This window comes from Entelurus aequoreus, linkage group LG06 (assembly GCF_033978785.1).
Source record: "Entelurus aequoreus isolate RoL-2023_Sb linkage group LG06, RoL_Eaeq_v1.1, whole genome shotgun sequence".
Classification (NCBI taxonomy): domain Eukaryota; kingdom Metazoa; phylum Chordata; class Actinopteri; order Syngnathiformes; family Syngnathidae; genus Entelurus; species Entelurus aequoreus.
This window is the reverse complement of record NC_084736.1, coordinates 5,957,604-5,975,537: the sequence shown is the minus strand read 5'-3', so window position 1 is coordinate 5,975,537 and position 17,934 is coordinate 5,957,604. Positions and strand designations below refer to the sequence as shown.

At 41.3% G+C, this 17,934-nt stretch overlaps 4 protein-coding genes across 5 annotated transcripts in view; 3 read left to right on the top strand and 1 right to left on the bottom strand.

Annotated features, from left to right (window-relative positions):
* The window catches only part of LOC133651782 (protein shisa-8), a 648,746-nt gene that overhangs the window by 314,218 nt on the left and 316,594 nt on the right, over nt 1-17,934 (top strand). The window lies entirely within an intron of this gene.
* Nucleotides 1-17,934, bottom strand: part of LOC133651781 (angiopoietin-related protein 2-like) — a 53,608-nt gene that overhangs the window by 30,798 nt on the left and 4,876 nt on the right. The gene's annotated exons all lie outside the window — the stretch shown is intronic.
* Nucleotides 780-8,283, top strand: LOC133651779 (suppressor of SWI4 1 homolog). Its single transcript, XM_062049898.1, has 12 exons — nt 780-982; nt 1,149-1,319; nt 2,959-3,060; nt 3,191-3,241; nt 3,426-3,596; nt 3,785-3,861; nt 6,546-6,653; nt 6,726-6,849; nt 6,918-6,996; nt 7,173-7,302; nt 7,382-7,545; nt 7,623-8,283. The coding sequence occupies exons 1-12, from the start codon at nt 968-970 to the stop codon at nt 8,198-8,200; spliced, it is 1,770 nt and encodes a 589-aa protein (XP_061905882.1). The 5' UTR covers nt 780-967; the 3' UTR covers nt 8,201-8,283.
* On the top strand, nt 9,322-16,822 carry LOC133651783 (eukaryotic translation initiation factor 3 subunit G). Its single transcript, XM_062049906.1, has 10 exons — nt 9,322-9,438; nt 9,521-9,567; nt 11,408-11,496; nt 11,564-11,623; nt 11,695-11,799; nt 11,868-12,060; nt 12,288-12,398; nt 16,362-16,498; nt 16,567-16,673; nt 16,735-16,822. The coding sequence occupies exons 1-10, from the start codon at nt 9,416-9,418 to the stop codon at nt 16,748-16,750; spliced, it is 888 nt and encodes a 295-aa protein (XP_061905890.1). The 5' UTR covers nt 9,322-9,415; the 3' UTR covers nt 16,751-16,822.

Sequence of the window (17,934 nt, the reverse complement as noted above, 5' to 3'; positions counted from 1 at the left end):
CCTGCTCAGTAAAGCTTAAAAATATAAATCCTACTTTTTTTTTAACTTTTAACACAATAGTTTCGAGATCAACTTCATATCTATCCGTCAATTATAAGTTTTAGTGTTGTTTATGTTCTTTGTTTGTTCGTTCTAGGCCCTTCTTTAAAAAATAAAAATAAAAAATAACTTTTTTTTTTTTTTTAAATGGCAAACACAAAATATGCAACATTTTCCCCAAAAAATATCTCAAAGTGGAATATTTAATGTGACGTAATTGGAGCCTTGAACAGGTCAATAATTCATAATGACATTGATATTGATTCATTATTATGTTTTAAAGAAACAAACAGCCTGCATGGCAGCTTTGTGTTATTAGAGTCGACCTTGCAACATTTTCTTGTTACATTTCACCTGTTTGCTCTTTTATACCACTTTTTATGTTTTTTTTAATCGTATTTTTAGAATGTGCCGTGGGGCCGTTAAAAAAATTACCTGCAAGCCCGCAAATCTGCTTAGGCTGCTGCCCCCGCGACCCTACCTCGGATAAGCGGAAGAAGATAAATGGATGGAGCTAGCGCCTACTTGTTTTGGGGTTTTTTACCTAAAAGCCAGATTACAAATACATGTTAAAGTTTTTTAAGTGTTCTAGAAGAATATCAATGACCCGATAATCACATTATTTATAAATTGTTTCACACAATTAGCCAATTTCCTTTGTCTTAGCCGAGAACGACGACGCCGACGTTCCTCCAGTCCAGTTGGTGGCGCTAACAAGACTTCTCGGGAAGCGCGCATGCGCAGTGTACACGGATGTATTAGAGGCACAGCAGAGGAGCCATGCGGGCGGAGAGGAGCTCGTCGCCGCTGTTAGATCGGAGGAATTCATCGTAAAAAAACAACAACAAAATCCCACATTGTTGATGTTCAAGTCTAGGATTATTTAAATTGACGTATTGAATTAAATAAGAGCGTTTCGCGAGGAAACATGGGCCGGTCAAAGGTAAGTAGCGACCACGCCACGTGCTAGTAAAGTTAGCCACGTAAAGTTAATTATATTATTGTTTATCTAGTTCCTATTTATTTTCTGCTTCAAAATACATGGTTGTTTTTAAATGCTGTTTTTATTGATGCTAAATAAAAGGACTTGTGATCCGTTTTGATTTTAGTCAAGGAACCAGAAAAAGTCCCGGTCGGAGGCCACCCATTTGGCCGAGGAGACGTACCGAAGTGTGCCCCATTCCTTCGTCTTCCACCGGGGCCAGGTTGGGAAGAACATCAGTCAGCTCATATTGGACATCAGGAGAGTCATGAAACCCTACACTGCTGAGCAATTAAAGGTGGGTTTACTCATATAAGTAGACGCAGCATTGGCTGCTGTGACGCGAGAAATTCGGCCGCCATCTTGAAGTGGTGATGAGGAGCCGGCGAGCAGCCTAAAATAGTTGACATGTAGAAAACAAAGATGTGTTTTCCTGCTCAAATGAGCGGACTGTTGAAAATAGGAATCGGGGGATTACTTTTCACAAGTAAGATTTAACATTATTGTATTTTGTGAAAATTCTATTTTGTAATATTAAGTTCTTATGTAGTCTGTTGAAACTATTGTCAGTGGTGTAACAATCTTGAAGGTAAATATTTTCACACTTGTTTCATGCAATATGTCAGTGTCCTCACATTATTATTATTTCCTATTTTCAAATATGAGTAAACAATACTAAACATGTTTAATTATTTTCATAAATGTATATCCTATTTTGGCGAAAAGAATGAAATGTTTACATTACATTACATGAACTGAAGTAATGTGGTAATACTGTAAATAAGCTGTAGATAATATCACTGATCAATGTGACACCTGTGGATGTGAAATGAACACAAGATGTAAATATTAGTGACTAAATACTGTTGGGACTGAACCATATACAGTGATTCATTAGGATAATTTGGTTATGTATGTTCTATAAATGATGTTTTCATGTCTTTAAACACTAAAATATTTTCTTCAAATGGTGCTGTCTTTGTTAATTTTAGCATGTTAAATTGGTGAAAAACCAGGAGCTTCGGGGGGCGTTGCCCCCCTTGTCCCCCCACCAGGACCTGACTGGGGGCCTTCGTCCCCCAGACCCCTGGAAATTTTTTCAGTCTTTTTCATTGTGGTCAAATCACATGCCTGCTGAATGTTAAAATCGTTATGACAGACCGCCTTGAAAAACGGAATGGAATTTTAAATTTGTTCACAATATTGTGATTTACAATATTAACTATGAAGGATACAACAGTGAATATTGACAACATATGAACGTCACACCCCCTCTCCATCCACATATTTTACAATCAAGCGAAACGCAACAAACACAGCAAAATATGAACTCGAGGGGTAAAAAAACCCACCTTCAATCTGATATATCACTAAGCTTTAGAACTTTGTTGTAAAAATCTCCTTCCGCGTCTGTCCCTGACGCCCGCATTTCAGGCTGACACTCTGTGGAAACGCTCCCCACCCACACTGCTTGGTGCCTCGTCTGAGCTGCTGTGACTTACATTACCATAGTAACTCATTAGATTACCATAGTAACTAGTATATCATGCAAAAGTTCAGATTCCAAGCATTGAAATACTTTGTATAGTTCACGACTTACGGTCATTAGAAATCATGACTGCACATCATAATGGCGGCTACACTTTCCATCTTAAAGATCTAAAAACATTATTTGGGAATGTCCTTAATAATTTGCCCAGGTCTGGTTTAAGGGGTTAAACGACTTAGTGTAGACATAGCCTATGTCTCCCGGCTGGCCTGGGAACGCCTCGGGATCCCCCGGGGAGGAGTTGGATGAAGTGGCTGGGGAAGGGGAAGTCTAGGCTTCCCTGCTTAGGCTGCTGCCCCCGCGACCCGACCTCGGATAATCGGAAGAAGATGGATGGATGGAAGTTAAATTTACTGGGATTGAAATGAGCAACTTTGTGTTTAAACAGGTCAGGAAAAAGAATGTGCTGAAAGACTTTGTAGCTGTAGCGGGACCACTGGGAGTGACACACTTCATCATCTTCAGCAAGTCGGAGAACAATCTCACTATGGTGAGATCACACAAAGAAACCCAACTAATAGTTAATGCGACTATTAATGTGTGGATGAAGTCAAAGATCAATTTAGGCAAAATTGACTGTCCTTGTCCAACCATTCAGATTGTTTTTGTAATTTTTCCAGAGGATGGCTCGACTCCCCAAAGGACCCATGCTTTATTTTAAAGTGCTGAAGGTAAACATGATGTAAACACAAACAGTTTATAGAAAATGTGCAAGTGATGATTTTTTTCCCCTACGTGACTGCTAAGTGATGTTTTTCAAAGTAAACGCACTGATGCACTGGACCAACTATCAGTTCACTCTTTAAGTTTTTACACCGACGTGTATAAAGTGTTATTTTGTTGTGGTGATTCCAGTACACGCTCGTCAAAGACGTGGTCTCATCTCTGAAGAGGCACCGGATGCACGAGGAGCAGTTCAAGCACCACCCGCTGCTCATTCTCAACAACTTTGGCTCTCACGGGATGCACGTCAAACTCATGGCCACCATGTTCCAGAACATGTTCCCCTCCATCAACGTGCACACGGTATTTTGGATTGTCTCGTCCTCGCTGTTGTAGCCGGCTAAAATGATGAGAGCATAGTCTTCTGAGTCCCACTTTGAAGATTCATCACAAGTAAACGCTTTCTGATTGCCGAGTCTGAAAATCGATAAAATTGCCAGTTTGAAGCTATTTTATGATAAATAAGTATCCTTTTGTCCCTCATATGCCAGGTGGGCCTCAACACCATCAAGAGGGCCGTGCTGCTGAATTACAACAAAGAGTCGCAGGAAATTGAATTCCGCCACTAGTAAGTGTAGTACGTCTCTCTGACAAACCTAATTGCCGTGCTTCCTCAAATGGTGTCCCCCAATTTAATAATAATATATTTTATTTGTAAAAAACACTTTACATTGAGTGAGCAACCTCAAAGTGCTACAGTGTATTGAAAAAAATAAAAACCAGAATAGCTGGTATGCATATATCTAAAAAAGGCTTTTTTTCAAAGAAGGGTTTTTAAGCCTTTTTTAAAAGTATCCACAGTCTGTGGTACACTCAGGTGGTCAGGGAGAGCGTTCCACAGACTGGGAGCGGCGGAGCAGAAAGCCCGGTCTCCCATTGTTCGTAGCTTTGTCCTCGGAGGTTGGAGGAGGTTAGCCTGTCCGGAACGGAGGTGTCGTGTGGAGGATTTGGGGGTGAGCAGTTCTTTGAGGTAGAGGGGGGCATTTACATGGAGGCACTGGTGGGTTAGTAGGGAGACTTTGTATTCAATCCTGAGTGGAACAGGAAGCCAGTGAAGGGATTTGAGAATTGGTGTGATACGGTCATATTTCCGCACTCATCAGGAGCCTAGCAGCACTATTTTTTTAATGTATTGCAGCTTCAGGATTAATTTATTGGTGGACGCGTCTTTCACTTGAATAAGCAAACTTGTTTCCCCAAATAATTGCAAGGTGTGTCATCCACTTTAGTAGTGTCCATTTCATAGTTATTAGCTGGGTGAGTCGTCCACTTGAGTAGTAGTGTCCATTTCTAGAAACAATCACCCTGTCATAGTTATTAGCTGGGTGAGTCATCCACTTGAGTAGTAGTGTCCATTTCGAGAAACAATCACCCTGTCATAGTTATTAGCTGGGTGAGTCGTCCACTTGAGTAGTAGTGTCCATTTCTAGAAAAAATCACCCTGTCATAGTTATTAGCTGGGTGAGTCATCCACTTTAGTAGTGTCCATTTCTAGAAACAATCACCCTGTCATAGTTATTAGCTGGGTGAGTCATCCACTTGAGTAGTAGTGTCCATTTCTAGAGACAATCACCCTGTCATAGTTATTAGCTGGGTGAGTCATCCACTTAGACACAGTAGTGTCCATTTCGAGAAACAATCACCCTGTCATAGTTATTAGCTGGGTGTGTCATCCACTTGAGCGGACACCATGAATTGTCCACTTGATTGAATGCCGTGTCCGCTTCTAATCGCCGATACAAAAGTAAAATGTCTTACCCCAATGAATTGCCGTGTGCTTAACGTAATTGAATGAAAGTCCAGGTAAGTATAGGGTGTGTCGTCCACTTGAGTATGAAAACATTGCACCTTCAATACACACAGAGGATTCAATGGGGTGCTACCACTCGGGGTCGCCACTGACCTTTACAATGACTGATGTAGGGATGGGCGACACGGTTTAAAATCCTTTTTGAGATACATATTGCAGCCTCTTGCAATATATTCTTTAGTATATACAGTACAGGCCAAAAGTTAGGACACACTTTCTCATTCAATGCGTTTTCTTTATTTTCATGACTATTTACATTGTAGATTGTCACATCAAAACTATGAATGAACACATGTGGAGTTATGGACTTAACAAAAAAAGGTGAAATAACTGAAAACATGTTTCATATTCTAGTTTCTTCAAAATAGCCACCCTCTGCTCTGATTACTGCTTTGCACACTCTTGGCATTCTCTCCTTGAGCTTCAATAGGCAGTCACCTGAAATGGTTTGTCATAGTTTTGATGCCTTCCGTGACAATCTACAATGTAAATAGTCATGAAAATAAAGAAAACACATTGAAATGAGAAGGCGTGTCCAAACTTTTGGCCCGTACTCTATATTAACGCCTGTCCATCCATCTTCAACCGCTTATCCGGAATCGGGTCGCGGGGACAGCAGCTCCAGCAAAGACCCCCAGACTTCCCTCTCCAGAGCAACATTTGCGACTTCCTCCTGGGGAATCCCGAAGCGTTCCCAGGCCAGAGAGGAGATGTAATCCCCCCACGCCTGTCCCCCTCTTAAATGGGATGAGGCTCATTTTCTGTGAAGAACATATATCAGAATACATATTTAATGACCACACACCATACACCCCTACCGCCTACACAGGAGGAGGACAGAGTGTAGGTACACAGAACATCAGAGGGTCAAATGTGCGAGAAAATGAGAGCAGACAGTGTTGACAAACAATGTTGCAACCTTGTGTGGGAACCGCAGGTGCAGAAACACAAAAGAAGAATCCCTGTGGGATGCAGAAACTGGCAGAGAAATGTTCCGTGCAACGTTCATATTGTTGTTACTCAGCCAGCGTTTGTGGGTCTGATGGACCCGTTGCATTGCATGGCTTTTAATGCCACACAATCAAACACTTTTATGTTAAAATACTGAACAGATGTTTATTGGGATAAGTTAATTGGGATCAGACCCACAAACGCTGGCTGAGTAACAACAATGTGAACATTACAGAAGGGTTAAAAAAGGCACTGTTTGAAGAAATACGGTAAAATGCCTCAATGTTCTATGTGAAGATGTTGTGTACAAATTAAAGTGCTGATGGAAATGAATGAAGTCAGGGAGTGTGGCTCAGATGATGACAGACTCGGACTTGACTGCTCAGTGATGCATGTTCAAAGTAAACGCACTGATGGGCCTCACCAAGACACACAAACGCCTCTCGTCTTTTGTCAAAATGACGCTGACTCTGGTTTCTTTCTCTTTGCAGCAGCCTGAAGGTGGTCCCGGTGGGTATGAGCCGTGGCGTGAAGAAGCTGATGCAGGAGAAGTTCCCCAACATGAGCAAGTTTGAGGACATCAGCGAGCTGATGCTGAAGTAAGCTTCTAGTAGGATGAGAAGACTCCTGTCCAATCGGTCATGTATCTAATCCAATTCATTCCCTCTTAGAGGAGCGAACCTGTCGGAAAGTGAAGCCGAACAAGACGGCGACCATAACATCACCGAGCTGCCGCAGGTCTACTCCGGCCGAGGCAACATGGCCTCCCAGCAGAGCGCCATCCGTCTGACGGAGGTATGTCCGTATTTTGCCGCCTTATCTAACCGAGAAGAGCTGATAATTCTACGGTCGTGTGCGTGCAGATCGGTCCTCGCATGACGCTTCAGCTGATCAAGATCCAAGAAGGCATGGTGGAAGGGAACATCCTCTATCACGCCAATAGTAAGTGTCCACCATCTTTGTCTGGCAGCTTGATTGGCGTCCGTGTGCAGAGGATGACAATTCTTTCATATGAAATCTGTGATTTACCAAAGTAAACGCTTGCTGATGCACTAGATAATCAACGCGGATGTGGTTCCGCTCGAGCGTATTTGCATTTAACAAACGCTCCCCTGCAGTCTCCAAGACCGAGGAGGAAATCCAGGAGATCCTGCAAAGAAAGGAGTCCCGGATGAAGGAGAAGGAACAGCGCAAGAAGATGCAGGAGCAGAACATCGATCGCAAGAAAGCCCAGAAGGACGAGCACAAGTGAGTTTTGTCCCAAAAAAATTGGTTTTGAGTAACATATCAGCAGAGTGGAGTTTTAGAAGATCTTACCTCCACACAGGAAGAAGAGCCTGGCAGGCATCAAGAGGAAATGCGCAGACAATCAGGAGGAGGAGGACAGTGAAGTGGAGGATCCAGGCGCCCAGGACGATCGACCGGCTCCCGTGGAATCGGATGATGAGGCGGAGTACTACAGGCAGGCTGTAGGGGCGGAGCCAGATGAAGGTCGATACATTTAAGGCTTTATTAAGGTGTCATATGGCCGATTTGGTAAACTGACCACTCCATTTTTTTTTGTGCAGATATGTTCCCAGCAGCAAAGAGGAGAATCAAAGATGGATCTCACGGACCTGCCAGAAAGATGAGGAAGCTCTCTGCTGGTGACAAAGGAAAAGGTGGTATGCCTCCAAGGAAAACCGGCAAAGGAGATTGGCATAAAGACAAAAACGACGACCGAGCTAAAAAACCTTTCGGAAAGAAAGGTGGCGACCGAGAGAAAAAACCTTTTGGACAGAAAGGTGGCGACCGAGGGAAAAAACCTTTTGGACAGAAAGGTGGCGACCGAGGGAAAAAACCTTTTGGACAGAAAGGTGGTGACCGAGAGAAAAAACCTTTTGGACAGAAAGGTGGTGACCAAGGGAAAAAACCTTTTGGACAGAAAGGGTCACCTGGAGGAAAGCCATTCAGAAAACCAAGCGACAGAGATAACCGATTTGGCGGTAAGAAGAAATTTGAAGGAAAGAGAACTTTTGGTGGAAAAGTAAATAAAGACAAAGCATTCCAATCTTCCAAGAGCCATAAGAACAGCGTGGCCTTCAGGAAGAAGAAAAGTGGTGGAGAAGCAAAGCAAGGATTCAAACACAAGAAGGGAAAAGGCTGAGCTGAACTTGCTGTAAAGTTCTTTTTTCCGACTGTGTAATTGTGAATATTGTTTAATAAATGAAATGTATTTCATCCTTTCAACACTGACTGAATGTGGTTCATTCATTTTAGTGAATATAGTCCAGTGTTGCAAGATAGTTTTTTGTTCCAATCATAAACACTTAACAGTTCCAAATAAATGTGATGTGATTACTTGATTGTGATTACTGCAACGCACTTCTCGTCAGGGTCCCCAAAAAGAGCATCAAAAAGCTCCAGAACATTCAAAACAGCGCAGCGAGGATCCTGACGAGAGTGCACAAGCGTGATCACATCACACCTATTCTCAAATCACTCCACTGGCTCCCTATTGCATCCCGGACCCAATTTAAGATGAACCTGCTCACTCACCAATGCATCTACGGCAACGCCCCCTCCTACCTCAAGGACTAGTTTCCCCGCAACCTCTGCTCCTCAAACACTAACCTCCTCAAACCCATCAGGACAAAGTTACAATCTATGGGCCGCCGGGCTTTCTCCTCGACCGCTCCCGAACTTTGGAACACTCTCCCCGACCATCTTAGAGCACCACAGTCGGTCTACCATTTTAAGAAGGGACTAAAAACCCACCCTTTTAGCACAGCTTTTATCTAATTTCTCTGCCTTCTTGTTTTTAAATGCACTGCTTGCCTATCTATTTTATCCAGCGCTTTCATGCTCTTATTTCTATTTGTATCTATGTTTCTGTTTTATCTAGTGTTTATCTAGTGAGTGTCATGATTTTATTTCTATTTTAATTTGTTATTATATATTCTTACTTTTTATTTTTATACTTTGTAGCACTTTGATATTTTAACAAATGTGCGTTACAAATGCAATTCATTATTATTTATGTCACCACAGATTTTAAGTAATTTTTTGTGAAATAAACCTAATTATGTCAAAAAAAGACAATTCATACTTGTTAAATTATTACACGTCTATCCAATATATAAGTATGTGAAATAGAAGAGGGCATTGAGTATGCAAAACATGATTATAACACCCACGTGTTAATCACGTTCATTCGAAAAACACAATTCTTGACAACACACTTTTAGTGTGAAATTGACTGTTGGGTCGAGACCGACGCTTTTATTCTGAAGTTCATATTCCGGAAGTGTGAAAGTGGCGGAGAGTCCGGTCCCTGGCGCTCTATTTCCGGTCCCGGAGGCGGCTAAGCTAGCTGAACAAGATGCCGTCGATCGAGTACGACGAGTGAGTGTTTCCTTTAGTAAACCTGATGTTATTATATTGGTGTTTATAGACGCGATAACGCATTTTTCTTACCTCCCGCCAGCTCCAAGCCCAGCTGGGCCGACCAAGTGGAGGAGGAAGTAGATGAAGGTAAGCCTCTCTCGACGTTAGCATGCTAACACTAGCCAGGTAGCTAACACGTCCACGTGGGGAATTACGCTGAAGTGTTAGTATTTTTTAATAACGTTTGTCGAAGTCTTTACTCACTAGAATGACCTAATAAAATCAACCCCTGGGCAAAGTGTGCTGATATATGGTCTGTGACGTAAGCAGAGACACTTAGCTTAGCTCAGTGGCCTTGTGGTTAGAGCAGTGTTTGTCAACCACTCTAATGCTTAAACTAAAAATAAACAAAAGGTGAGTGCCCCTAAGAAAAGGCATTGCAGCTTAAGGAAGGCTGTGCAGAACGAAACTACAACATAACTGGCTACAAAGTAAACAAAAACAGAATGCTGGACGACAGCAAAGACTTACTGTGGAGCAAAGACGGCGTCTACAAAGTACATCCGAACATGACATGAAAATCAACAATGTCCACTCAAAGAAGGATAAAAAACAACTGAAATATTCTTGAGTGCTAAAACAAAGTAGATGCAGGAAATATCACTCAAAGGAAGACATGAAACTGCTACAGGAAAATACAAAAAGAAAAAAAGCCACCAAAATAGGAGCGCAAAACAAGAACTAAAACACTACACACAGAAAAACAGCAAAAAAAAACTCAAAATAAGTCAGGGCGTATGTGACAGGTGGTGACAGTACACCTACTTTGAGACAAGAGCTATATTGATGCATACTTGGTTATGGTTTAAAGCAGTGTTTTTCGACCACTGTGAGATACAGTCTGGTGTGCCGTGAGAGATTATCTAATTTCACTTATTTGGGTTAAAAATACTCTTAGCAAACCAGTAATTATAGTCTGCAAATGATGTGTTGTTGTTGAGTGTCGGTGCTGTCTAGAGCTCGGCAGAGTAACCGTGTAATACTCTTCCATATCAGTAGGTGGCAGCTGGTAGCTAATTGCTTCGTAGATGTCGGAAACAGCGGTAGGCAGGGTGCAGGTAAAAAGGTGTCTAATGCTTAAACCAAAAATAAACAAAAGTTTAACAAAGGTGAGTGCCCCTAAGAAAAGGCATTGAAGCTTAAGGAAGGCTATGCAGAACAAAACTAAAACTGAACTGGCTACAAAGTAAACAAAAACAGAATGCTGGACGACAGCAAAGACTTACTGTGGAGCAAAGACGGCGTCCACAAAGTACATCCGAACATGACATGGCAATCAACAATGTCCACTCAAAGAAGGATAAAAAAACAACTGAAATATTCTTGAGTGCTAAAACAAAGTAGATGCGGGAAATATCGCTCAAAGGAAGACATGAAACTGCTACAGGAAAATACAAAGTCTTGCTTGTCAAAGTTGTTCCACCAGGTGGAGTTTCGACAGCAATCGTGTCCAAAACACCTGACCTTCATGAGCACTGGCGGGAGTGTCGCGAATCCTATTTTGATGCGTCTTTTCTTGTCAACGTTGAGTGAAAATAGAAGCATATTTACGTTCAAACATACAGTAGATTCACTTAGTGTGCTTAAAGGCAGCAAGGCAGTGTTGTTGAGCTTTGAAAATGACGTCTTTAAAATAGTACAAGTCTCCGTTTGTGAAGTGTATACGCTGAGAATAGAGTTTTGGAACTCTACACCTGGCCAGCGTTTGCAAAAGTCTGCGTTTTTAAGGACAGATGTTTGGGTGTGGACAAGAGGCCTAAACGCAGAGATGGGTATGCGTAAGTATCTGTGTTGGTGTAGACATGGCCTTATTGGGAACCTGGCACAGATCACTATGTTCATTAGTTGACTATGTTTGTTACTTTGCGTACATCAATAGTGTTCTGCTGCTTTAACTCATGTTAAATGTTAAAATGCTTTTTGACAGGAACACTTCCACCAATCAAGGAAGTTATCAAAGGAAACATTAAAACTATCACAGAGTATAAAATCGATGACGATGGAAAGAAGACGAAGGTAATTTGTGTACTTTGAAGTTCAATGAACGAATGGCGACGTGACTCCACTGCGTTTGTGGCTCTAGATTGTGCGGACATTCAAGATCGAGACCAGGAAAGCCTCCAAGGCAATTGCGAGGAGAAAGGTTTGCTTTTAGGCTGAATGTGTGAAAGCGTAGCGCTTGTCAGGTGTGAGTAAAACTCCCTCTCACTTCAGAACTGGAAGAAATTTGGCAACTCTGAGTTTGACGCGCCAGGTCCTAACGTGGCGACCACCACCGTCAGCGACGACGTCTATATGACCTTTATCTCCAGCAAGGAGGTGACGATGCACTTTGACCTTTTTGTAGCTTCCTTATGGAATCTGACTTGCGCTCCCTCTTCCTGCAGGATCTGAACGCTCAAGACCAGGATGACGACCCCATGAACAAACTGAAAGGACAGAAGATTGTGACGTGTCGTATCTGCAAAGGTGACCATTGGACCACCCGCTGCCCTTACAAGGACACGCTGGGCCCCATGCAGAAGGAGCTTGCCGAGCAGCTCGGCCTCACCACCGACAAAGATAAACCGGCCGGCTCTGGTACGTCACATCATCAAGACGCGCTCGCACTAGCACACGTTGGCCCGTAACCGAATTCAGCACAGTTCAGTTGTTGCTGGATGGGACACTTTATTACTATTATTTGTATGTTTCACTCACCAGTCTGCACATTTAAAGCTTTGTTGGTGGGATTCAATTCGGGAACATTACCTGCAGGTGTGAAAGCTCACTAACACCGGACTTGATTTGTTCTTCTGTTGAATCAGCTGAACCAGAACCTGTGCAGCCTGCACAGAGCAAGACTGGCAAGTATGTGCCCCCCAGTCTAAGGGATGGAGGCACGCGCAGAGGGGAGTCCATGCAGCCCAACCGTAGAGGTGAGTTTATTCTTCCTGCCTGAACTTCTTCAAAGATTAGGGCTGCGTGATTATGGCCAAAATAATAATAAACACGATTATTTTTTATCAATATTGAAATCATGATTATTAACCACAATTATTGACTATTTCATTCTCCTGTTAGTAGTGCTGCACGATTATGGCCAAAATAATAATAATCATGAGTATTTTTATTAGAGATGTCCGATAATATCGGCAGTCCGATGTCATTGGCCGATAAATGCTTTAAAATGTAATATCGGTAATTATCGGTATCGGTTTCAAAAAGTAAAATGTATGACTTTTTAAAACGCCGCTGTGTACACGGACGTAGGGAGAAGTACAGAGCGCCAATAAACCTTAAAGGCACTGCCTTTGCGTGCCAGCCCAGTCACATAATATCTACGGCTTTTCACACACACACACAAGTGAATGCAAGGCATACTTGGTCAACAGCCATACAGGTCACACTGAGAGTGGCCTTATAAACAAGTTTAACACTGTTACAAATATGCGCCACACTGTGAACCCACACCAAACAAGAATGACAAACACATTGCGGGAGAACATCTGCACCGTAACACAACATAAACACAACAGAACAAATACTCAGAACCCCTTGCAGCACTAACTCTTCCGGGACGCTACAATATACACCCCCCACTACCGCCTACCTCAACCTCCTCATGCTCTCTCAGGGAGAGCATGTCCCAAATTCCAAGCTGCTGTTTTGAGGCATGTTAAAAAAAATAATGCACTTTGTGACTTCAATAATAAATATGGCAGTGCCATGTTGGCATTTTTTTCCATAACTTGAGCAGATTTATTTTAGAAAACTTTTTTACATTGTTTAATGCATCCAGCGGGGCATCACAACAAAATTAGGCATAATAATGTGTTCATTCCACGGTTGATGTCGGAATCGGTAATTAAGAGTTGGACAATATCTGCAAAAAAGCCATTATCGGACGTCTCTAATTTTGATCAATATTGAAATCACGATTATTGACTATTTAATTCTCCTGTTAGATGCTGCCTGAACTACTTCAAAGATTAGGGCTGCGCGATTATGGCCAAAATAACAATCACGATTATTTTTTATCAATGAAATCATGATTATTAACTACAATTATTGACTATTTAATTCTCCTGTCAGTAGTGCTGCATGATTATGGCCAAAATAATAATCACAATTATATTTTATCAACATTGAAATCAAGATTATTTTGTATGTTATGTGGAACACATTTTTATTGCCCTTTTTATTTTAAACAAACAGTATGTGAACTGGGCTTTCATGTCAAAATGACACTTAAAAAATAAATTAATCCGTTCTAAAATAAAATTTTGATTAAGAATCGTTACAAATAATAATCGCGATCAATATGAATTTTTTTTAAAATTGTTTTTATTTTGACACCTAAAAATTAAAGTGTGGGACATATGCGTCTGTCTCCTATATTGTCCACACCTGTCGTCTTCTAATAGTAGCAGTGCGCTCTTAAATGCATGCCAAGACTCCACAGAAGTGATGCGAGTGAAATGAAGTGGAACTCAGAGGGAACCTTTTCAGAGCTAAGTCCGTGTAGTTGCTTCCATGTTTTCTTGAGCCTAACGGCGCTAGTGTGCATGCGCTTCTGTTTCCAGGAAGTAAGCCATGTTGGCTTAAAAGCATTAACAATTTTTTTTTTTTTTGTAAATAAAAATTTAAACAGTTTTACTAACCGTATGGAATTTTACCGCGGTTTATCATACCATTGACCGTTAAATCCCTACATGCAACTACAATTATGATGATAATGCTACAGGGGTGTTGGTATGTTTTCAATGTAGAAAGGCCCCGGAATCCACAGGTGGTGATTTAAGTGAGTCCCCACTAAAAAGGGCTGCTGCTACCTTTACAGATACCTAGAGGCCGCTAACTTCTCAAAGTATTCGAAGCAGATTTTTCCTGCCCGCTTCCGGCTTTTAAGATTAAAGATTAAAGTACCAATGCTTTAAAGTACCAATGATTAGCACTCAATGACGTATCTACTATTGGTAACCAAAGCTAGCTGCTGCTTGTTTTGTCGTCATTTTTGTTTGAAAAGCTTTTATCTTTTTCTTCATTAGAAACTTTCCTCCTCCTTTTCCTGCTTACTACCTCGTCAGAAGCAACATGTACAGTACAGGCTAATAGTTTGGACACACCTTCTCCTCATTCAATGTGTTTTCTTTATTTGCATGACTATTTACATTGTAGATTGTCACATCAAAACTATGAATGAACACGTGGAGTTATGTACGTTTTATATTATACATGTTTTATATTCTAGTTTCTTCAAAATAGCCACCTCTTGCTCTGATTACTGCTTTGCACACTCTTGGCATTCTCTCCATGAGCTTCAAGAGGTAGTCACCTGAAATGGTTTTCACTTCACATGTGTCCTAGTTTTGATGCCTTCAGTGACAATCTACAATGTAAATAGTCATGAAAATAAAGAAAACGCATTGAAATGAGAAGGTGTGTCCAAACTTTTGGCCTGTACTGTATGCGGGACTGCCATTCAAAGTGTTTTTCATCAGTGCCAACTAGTGTTGTCCCGATACCAATATTTTGGTACTGGTACCAAAATTATTTAGATACTTTTCGGTACTTTTCTAAATAAAGGGGACCACAAAAAATGGCATTGGCTTTATTTTAACAAAAATCTTAGAGTACATATTATTGCAGTTAAGTCCTTAAATAAAATAGTGAACATACTAGACAACTTGTCTTTTAGTAGTAAGTAAACAAACAGACTCCTAATTATTCTGCTGACATATGCAGTAACATATTGTGTCATTTAAACACCTATTATTTTGTCAACATTATTAAGGACAAGTGGTAGAAAATGAATTATTAATCTACTTGTTCATTTACTGTTAGTATCTGCTTACTTTCTCTTTTAACATGTTCTATCTACACTTCTGTTAAAATGTAATAATCACTTATTCTTCTCTTGTTTGATACTTTACATTAGTATTGGGTGGCAGACCGGTACTTTTCAGAGGTGGTATAGTACCGAATATGATTCATTAGTATCGCAGTACTATACTATACCGTATTTTTCGGAGTATAAGTCGCTACGGAGTATAAGTCGCACCGGCCGAAAATGCATAATAAAGAAGGGAACAAACATATATAAGTCGCACTGGAGTATAAGTCGCATTTTTTGGGGAAATATATTTGATAAAAGCCAACATCAAGAATAGACATTTGAAAGGCAATTTAAAATAAATAAAGAATAGTGAACAACAGGCTGAATAAGTGTACGTTATATGAGGCATAAATAACCAACTGAGAACGTGCCTGGTATGTTAACGTAACATATTATGGTAAGAGTCATTCAAATAACTATATCATATAGAACATGCTATACGTTTACCAAACAATCTGTCACTCCTAATCGGTAAATCCCATGAAATCTTATACGTCTAGTCTCTTACGTGAATGAGATAAATATTTGATATTTTACGGTAATGTGTTAATTTCACACATAAGTCACTCCTGAGTATAAGTCGCACCCCCGGCCAAACTATGGAAAAAAAACTGCGACTTATAGTCCGAAAAATACGGTATGTGTATTTATTAAATTAGAGCACATTAAGACACCATGGACATGAATGAACACAACATTTAGCAGTAAAAACGTGGGTTTATTTACGATCAAGTTCCAATCTTAAGTTGTTGAAATGAAATCTGCATCACATGATTGATTGATTGAGACTTTTATTAGTAGATTGCACAGTACAGTACATATTCCGTACAATTGACCACTAAATGGTAACACCCCAATAAGTTTTTCAACTTGTTTAAGTCGGGGTCCACGTTAATCAATTCATCACATCTTCACAAGTCTTCTGCCTCCCGACCACCCGTAAAGATAACTGAGTGGTGCTATATCAATGACAAGAAAACATGTGCCCCCCCCCCTCCCCCAGCGGACGACAACGCCACCATCCGTGTGACCAACCTGTCCGAGGACACCCGCGAGACAGACCTGCAGGAGCTCTTCAGACCATTCGGCAACATCTCCAGAATCTACCTGGCCAAAGACAAGCTCACAGGACAGTCCAAGGTGCGCTCTCACTTCCTGTCTGTGTTGCATCCTCGCCGCTAAACCACACACACACGTGTCGCCTGCAGGGCTTCGCCTTCATCAGCTTCCAGCGTCGAGAGGACGCGGCCAGAGCCATCGTCGCCGTGTCAGGGTTCGGATACGACCATCTCATTCTCAGCGTGGAATGGGCCAAGTAAGTGCTTACTGCTCCGGTTTGAAATGTAGCAGACGATGACGACATGCTCTCTTTGCAGACCTTCAAACAACTGAGGACTTCCAGCCATTCCACATCTTCTATAACTCTGGTCAAACATGGCCGCTTAATAAAGAGAAGCAATCGCCTTTTTTCTCCTCAGTCCAATACTTAGTGCAAAACTACTTTCTTCAACTCCACTGAATTAGACCTAGACTTCCTTTATTGTCATTTAAATGTGAACTTTACAGTACAGATAACAAAATTTGGTTGCATTAAGTTGTAGTGCAGGATAAAAGCAATAAGGTGCAGAGTGTTTGCTTTTACAAAAGGTGCAGATATAAAAAGATTTACTGTACAGATAAATATGTACCGTATTTTCCGCACCATAAGCCGCCCCGTGTTAGCCGCACTTTCAATGAATGGCATATTTCAAAACTTTGTTTACCTATTAGCCGCCCCGTGTTATTAGCCGCACCTACGCTGCGCTAAAGGGAATGTCAAAAAAACAGTCAGATAGGTCAGTCAAACTTTAATAATATACTACAAACCAGCGTTCTAACAACTCTGTTCACTCCCAAAATGTAATGTGCAAATGTGCAATCACAAAAATAGTGCAGAGCAATAGCAACATCAATAACTCAACGTTGCTGGAACGTTAATGTCACACAACACACAAAATAAACATTTAAAGCTCACGTTCTGAAGTTATTACTCATCCACAAATCCCTCAAATTCTTCTTCGGTGTCACCCGGTCTCTTCGCGTAAACGTCTAAACCACTCGCTCATCTTTTCTTCATCCATCCATCCCTTCGAGTTAGCTTTTATGATGACGCCGGCTGGAAAGTTCTCTTTTGGCAAGGTCTTCCTTTTGAATATCACCATGGGTGGAAGTTTCTGGCCGTTAGCATGGCAAGCTAACGGATATTCACCGTACGTGCTCCCGTTGTATCCACAGTGCGGTTCACATGAATATCAAAAGTCAGTGGAACCTTGTACGCGTGTCTCTTAGTAGGAGCCATTTTGTGGTCTTTACAGAAACACACAAATGAAATGAAATATCCGCGCGCTTCTTCTTCTACGGGGGCGGGTGCTCACCTTGGCGGTTGCTTACAGTAGAAGAACAAGCGCTTCCTCTTCTATGGGGGCGGTTGCTTACCGTAGAAGAAGAAGCACTTCCTCTTCTACGGGGAAAAAAGATGGCGGCTGTTTACCGTAGTTGCGAGACCTAAACTTTATGAAAATAAAAATTTATATTAA